At 37.6% G+C, this 6,927-nt stretch overlaps 1 protein-coding gene across 1 annotated transcript in view; it reads left to right on the plus strand.

Annotated features, from left to right (window-relative positions):
* LOC104292867 overlaps positions 1 to 6,354 on the plus strand; it is a 9,853-nt gene extending 3,499 nt beyond the window's left edge. Inside the window, exon 2 of the mRNA XM_009892299.1 lies at positions 5,220 to 6,354. Within this exon, the coding sequence (XP_009890601.1) occupies positions 5,220 to 6,354 (1,135 nt within the window). The remainder of the gene's footprint in view (positions 1 to 5,219) is intronic.
* Positions 6,355 to 6,927: the final 573 nt, after the last annotated feature.

Genomic DNA, 6,927 nt, shown 5'->3' on the forward strand with positions numbered 1-6,927 from the left:
CTATTTTTATTTAAGCACCAATGGTTTGTGGTGTTACTTTTGGTGAAAACCATAAGGCAGAGGACAAAGAACAAGTTCTTCCAAAAATACTAAATTAAGAAGGCTATTTGTTAGTGGTGGCTTTTTAGTTAGACCCTGAATAAACCGAGGACTAGACTGTTTATTGCTCCTCTATCACTGAAGCTAATACTGTATATTAGTGACTGAAACTTTGCAGTCACCTCTCATCAGTTTTCCCCCATCCTCACCCTAGATCGGGACATACAGTAATAAGCTGAGAGTTATCAAAAAAATAAATACAATGTAGACATTGTGAAGATACTGAAATGGACAGCATAAAAGATACTCAGCTGTGTCAATGCAAAGAAAACAAATTACAAAGGAAGGCCACAATGCAGAGAATGTGGAGGAGATTGAGAATGACCTAGGAATGGCTCTTGAACTAAATTAGCACTTTGTCCTACCTTTTAGTAAGGACAATCCTAATTGTAGAGGGTTAAAGAAAGGTGACAGAAAAGAAGGTCTGAAAATGTAAGTTGTACAGCAAAGGTAAAAATGACATTCCGGTTGGAACGTGATACTGAATAACTTCCATTCCAAAATTCTAAGACGACAAAGCTACTGAAGAACCTATAATGGGTGTTTAATATTAAAGTTTCGTGAACATAGCAGTACAATGTGGCAAAAGAAAGCATGAGCAGTTCCTTAGGTTAGGAAGGGAAAAGAAGATGATTTAAGTATACGCAAGTTTGTAAGTGCAATCTTGGTCACATGCAAGGTTTTAGAGTACATTTTAGAAGGACTATGACAAAAGAAATAAGGAGAAATGTGACTAATTTGAGCAACCGGTCTAGTGGAAGGTGTCCCCTCCCACAGCAGGGAGGTTGGAACTAGATGATCTTTAAAGGTCCGGTCCAGCCCAAAACGTTTGATGATTCCATGATTCTAACTGGGGCAAGAGCTCTTTAATATTACCTTGCTGCAGAAGAAAACACATTGTGTAACTGCACTTGGCTGCAAGACTGCGTAGATGTATTAATCTTCAGCTGATGACAAGTTCAGATGTATCTGTGCAGTGTGGTGCATCTGCAAAAAATATAATCCTAGCCTATGGTAAGAAAGAAAATTTCCAACAATGATGAGGGCTTATCACTGTCATGTACAGATGGACAACATTTCTGGTCTCCTGGGCTAGAGATTAATTGAAACTGGGCCAGCTGCACAGAAGCAACTGATCAAGGAAAAGTGCTTATCATGAGGTGGTATTAGAACAGCCTGTCTTGTTTAATGAAAAAGTAGCAAATATGAAGACTAGGAACTGATACAACTGCAGTCCATGAATGCAATAGGGAGAAAGAAAGGCTTTTTACTATTAAGGGGAATACTGAAAAAGAATAAATGGTTGCAAAGTAGCCATTGATGCTGTTAGCTAAATATAGTATTAAAGCAAATCTGCATAACTTGTATTCATGTTCTACTTGAATAGTAATTAAAATTAAAAGACACAAACCTTGAATGAATTATTGTTGTTATTGTTTTATTATAAAATAAAGTTTTAAATATACTGGAAACATACTTTTGAAGTTAAAATTTGCCAAGTACTCTCTGTAGTGAGGAAATACACATGTAATGTTCCTAATGAATCTGACTTTATATATTATCTGACTACATACCTTTTCTGTTAATTTCAGAGGATCAAAATTAATGAGTCAGGTGTTTGGAAACCATGAGTTTCACTCCTCAAATAATTACATCTTTATTTTCTTTAAGACTCTCTGTTCTGATGTGTCTTGAGTTCTATATTTTGCTATTTTTCTCTGCTTCTAGAACCTGCTGTTGTTTCAGATCTCCCCAGCAGTTCCCTATCAGAATCTGTATTTACCTATTTTAATTAGGGCTATATTATGTTACTAAAGAAATTATTGCCCAAGAAATACATAGAATATTTCCCTAGTTCTATTTAAATGTGTGTGCAAACTGCAGATATATCAACGTGCAGGATTAATTTCCAGAAGGAAAGGTAAGTAGCCTTAAAAAAAATCACCCCAGTGCCTAGGTTCGATTTGTTTCAACAACTCCACACTCAAGTTTGTATTTAAATTAAGTTCTTGGGAGGCAACCCTATGCTTTGCTCAAGAGAAGGAAAACTTGTTTTTCTGGTAGGTGTGGCTGCTCTTACTGACATTACAGAATACCAACCACTTAAAATAAAATGGATTGGCAAGTGTCTTAGGTATCGTACCAGCACTTTTTTTCTTCAGTATTGTTCTGTATTGAACAACTCTTGCAATTTATCTTTAAAATATTTAAGTATTTAGCTGGTTAGGATAAACAATTTGTAGATTATATCTTAGCAAAAAGTAAATGGAGGCCTGAACAGAACTTCACTCAGCTGTCTGCTTTAAAAGGTACTTTTTCTCTTTCAGATGTTCACTGTTCAAAACAGAGTTGAAAAGATATATTTTTTTAATTTATTGTTTGTTATTTATAGCTAGCAAAAGCCAAAGAAATAACAGGTAATAAATAAATTGTATTATTTAATGTTGACATGTTTTGATATTTCTTTAGTAAAAACTATTTATTCTGTAAGGCTGAACAATGTTTTAAGTCATAAATAGATAAAACTGAGGAAAAAATGTTAAATGTGACTGACTCTATGTTGTAACAATTCTAAAATATGTAACAACCTGGGAATAAGAATGCTCAGGGGAAACCTTTTGTCTGACTTCAGAATGTTTAGTAAAAAGACTTACAAAATTGGAGTTCTCAGTCACAAATCTCCAGCAGAAACTTGTATGGCAGTAGCAGGCTCTTACCATGTATTTGCAGTTCTGCTCTAAATTTTAAGGACTTTGCGGGGGGGTGGCAGGGTGGGGGAGTGTCTCCCTTTTAGAGACAGATGAGTCAGTGCTGTCTGCTGCTGCTGTTCTGCTTTGTGCCTCATGTGAAGTAGTAAGATTTCTGGTGCCCTATGGCTGTTCTAGTCTGTAAACCAATTTCTTTGTAGCTGGGAAAGGCTACTATAAATCATATCAGCCTTGGCAACCGGGGCATTTTAAGAGGTATGTTGTGACCATAGTTCTCCTTACTTTGCTTTTTCAGAAAAGAGCAATTCCGAAAATATTGCACATTATTCTGAAGGCATGGACAATTATTTTTTGCCTAAACTCAGCTGAGGTTCAGAAGCTAGATTTTACTGGTTGGAAAATACTGTGTTTAAGCAGAAAACCAAACCCTAGGAGAATTTTTCAAGCCAATCAGTGAAGTTGCCAGTGAATTTAGGCACTTCCAAAGTTATGAAGCTGCTGAGTATGATATCTGGATTAAAACGATGGATTTAGGTTCTTTCTAGTTTTGTATATTTCCTACTTTTCTTTGAAAATGCTAGTTTTCTTTTCCATCACAAAACAGTATTGAGATGCAGACTCTCAAAATAGCTTTAGACAATGTGTGAAATAATTACTAAAAAAAAGTATGAAATATAAGGTTTAATTATTATTTTAGAATAGACTGACCAATATGCTTTGGAAAAAATATTGTTAGATATTTAGCATATGCATACTCTCTGAAGATACAGATTACTAAGTACTTAAGCAAGTTATTTTATTAAGAGTCTTGAGAAGTAAATGAAAGGACAATAGGAGAATATTCCAGTTTCTGCTACACCTGTGACATTGCTACATATTTTAGTTATAAAATATATATCTAGAAATCTGGGTCTTTTAATGATATTATTTTCTTTCTCAGCAGCTGGCTTTGTGCAGCAATGACATGCCTACTAGAAACATTTTCTTCGACTTGTGCAATAAAATCAGTTTATTCCATCTTAGCATCTTACCTCACACTTCTTGCTGGCAGTCAGGGATACTCTCTTCTACCAATCCAGTTTTCTGATCTAACATGAATTTGATTAATCTGGGGCACTCTTCTTCCAAGAATCTCTGCGGTACAAGCAGGCCTTTGAAGACACTTGCTGTCACCTCACTGTTTATGGATCATATCTGGATGCCTAAAGATGAATTTGTAGAGGAAACTTTAATCTGAGCTCCACTTTCAGAAGTTACTGCTTGAGAGTGCCGTGAGCTCCATGTCAGGCACTAACACTCACTAGCACACGGGTGCTGCTAAAGGCTTTGGCCATCCGGGTGCTCAGGGACACCTCTCTGTTCCTGCAGCAGTGAGAGTTTAAAAACTGACCCCCCAAACCATGCCGGGAGCTGAGCCAGCGTTAATGAAGGCTGAGGGGGGCCAGATCTCCAGCAAGCGTAAGATGAGGTGATGTTCCCTGCAAGCCCTGGCTTGTACAGTGCTGAGTAGGGTAACACTGATAACTGAGAATAAGTATTATACCCCCAGAGATTTCACCTGTCGCCTGCTGAATTGTGTGAATTGACCTTCCTCTGTATGTATTGTCTCATCTGTGGTGAACTGCAAGTTAGGGAATTTATACATTAGAGGCTGTAGCTGGACCGTCATGTGCAATCCCCAAGTGCCATGTTTTTTTATGAACTTGATTAATTCTGTATACATTTAATCTATATATCTGCCCCTACCTTGTTGGTGTGAAGTCCAGTTGAGGTTTTTTTGGTGTATAATTTACATATACACTGTGTGGGGGACAAAAAAAAAAGGTTTCTTTTGATTTAAAAATTAATGCTTAATTATTTATCAGATGATCTAAAACTTGGATTATAGAAAATAATGAATAATGGCTCCTTGTTCTCCTTTATATAGGTCTCTATCATATTCTCTCACAGAACCCTCCATGTACAGAAACAGTAACTCATCTGACATATAGAGGCATTCAGAGTGTCACATACAGCATTGTCCATACCATTAATGTGTTCTGTGATTGATTTTTCATAAAAGCACAGTAGCTGGATCTCTGATTGAGTCAGTGCAGAGTGATAGAGATTTGCCCCCCATCTTGTTTGTGAAATTCTTGAGCAATGATCATGAGTCAGTATTATCTCATACCACATGTTTTCTTTTCTGCAGATGCAGCGGCATAAAGTACAAGGACAAAGAAATTTGCATCCACATTTAGATACATTCAAAATGTTGTGTGGTGGGAAAAAATCTTACTTTGCTGCTGCTGTGTGCGTTATTACTCTAACTTCCACAGTCACACTTTCTTATCTCAGGTTACAGAGACTTTCTCACATGCCAAAAATAATTCAAGCAGGTAGCAGATGCAGAGGGAAAATAACCAATAGTACAATAACAGCATTAAAAGATAACAGAACTTTTATTATATCCCCATACTTTGATGACAGAGAAAGCAAAGTCACGCGTGTGATTGGGATTGTTCACCATGAAGATGTAAAACAACTATACTGCTGGTTTTGCTGTCAGCCTGATGGAACGATATATGTATCAAAAGCAAAAATTGATGTGCACTCAGATAGATTTGGATTCCCATATGGTGCAGCAGATATCGTTTGTTTGGAACCCGAAAACTGTGATCCAACACAGGTATCCATTCATCAGTCTCCACATGGAAATACTGACCAGCTGCCAAGGTTTGAAATTAGAAACCGCAAGGCTGAGGCGTTTTCTGTTGACTTCACTGTATGCATCTCTGCCATGTTCGGAAATTACAACAACGTCTTGCAGTTTATACAGAGTGTAGAAATGTACAAGATTCTTGGGGTACAGAAAGTGGTGATCTATAAGAACAACTGCAGCCATCTGATGGAGAAAGTCTTGAAGTTTTATATGGAAGAGGGAACCGTAGAGATAATTCCCTGGCCAATAAGCTCACACCTCAAGGTTTCTTCTAAATGGCGCTTCACACAAGATGGAACACACATTGGCTACTACGGACAAATCACAGCTCTAAATGACTGTATATACCGTAACATGCGGAGGAGCAAGTTTGTGGTTCTTAGCGATGCTGATGAAATAATTCTTCCCCTTAAGCACCCAGACTGGAAAACAATGATGAGCAGTCTTCAGGAGGAAAACCCAGAGACTGGTGTTTTCCTCTTTGAGAACCATATCTTCCCAGAAACCGTATCCACTCATGTGTTCAACATTTCATCCTGGAATACTGTGCCAGGTATTAACATATTACAGCATGTTCACAGAGAGCCTGACAGGAAAGATGTAATCAATCCCAAGAAAATGATAATTGATCCACGAAAGGTGATTCAGACTTCAGTCCACTCTGTCCTACGTGCTTTTGGGAAGAGTATGAATGTTCCCATAGATGTTGCCCTTGTTTATCACTGTCGGGTGCCCCTTCAAGGAAACCTTCCCAGAGAATCCCTCATCAGGGATACAACACTGTGGAGATACAACTCATCACTAATCATGAATGTTAACAAGGTGCTAAAACAAACCGTACTGTAAGCTCAGAAGTGAAACCTCGGTTATAAGGAGGGAAAGCGGAGAGTTACCAGAGGATGTAATTTAAAGGCCACAGTAAAATCCTTTCCATGTGAAGTTTACATCTTACAGAGATTCAGGAGAACAGCCCTTTTGTGTACTGAGCAAAGGTAAATGCATTTGATTTGTGAACTCAGACACAGTACCTTGTAAGAGTCCACAGTGACCAAGTGCTGGTTAAGAATTGGGTTTGTCAGGTAAAGTCTCTACTGCAACTTTGTAAGATGTGAGAGCTGAGGCATAGAGAGAAGATAGCTCTTTTAGATGCCTGTAACTAGGAAAGGGTATTAGTCAAGGCCTAGGAAGTGACCATGCAATAATTAGGAAGTTAATGTACTGATATCCAGCTTTCTCTTTTTCTTTTCCCATCTTTATATATGTTTTATCTGTAAACAATGAAGCTGTAAACTACCTGAAGAAGGAATGACATGCTCTTTGGTTATTCGTATGTATGAAGTACTTGGTGGATAAAAAAATATAGCTTTGCTTAGTGGTGCCTATTAAAAGATGGCTTTGGGACAGCATCTCCCAGATGAA

The sequence above is a fragment of the Charadrius vociferus genome, unplaced genomic scaffold (genome assembly GCF_000708025.1).
Source record: "Charadrius vociferus isolate BGI_N301 unplaced genomic scaffold, ASM70802v2 scaffold549, whole genome shotgun sequence".
Taxonomy (NCBI): Eukaryota; Metazoa; Chordata; class Aves; order Charadriiformes; family Charadriidae; genus Charadrius; species Charadrius vociferus.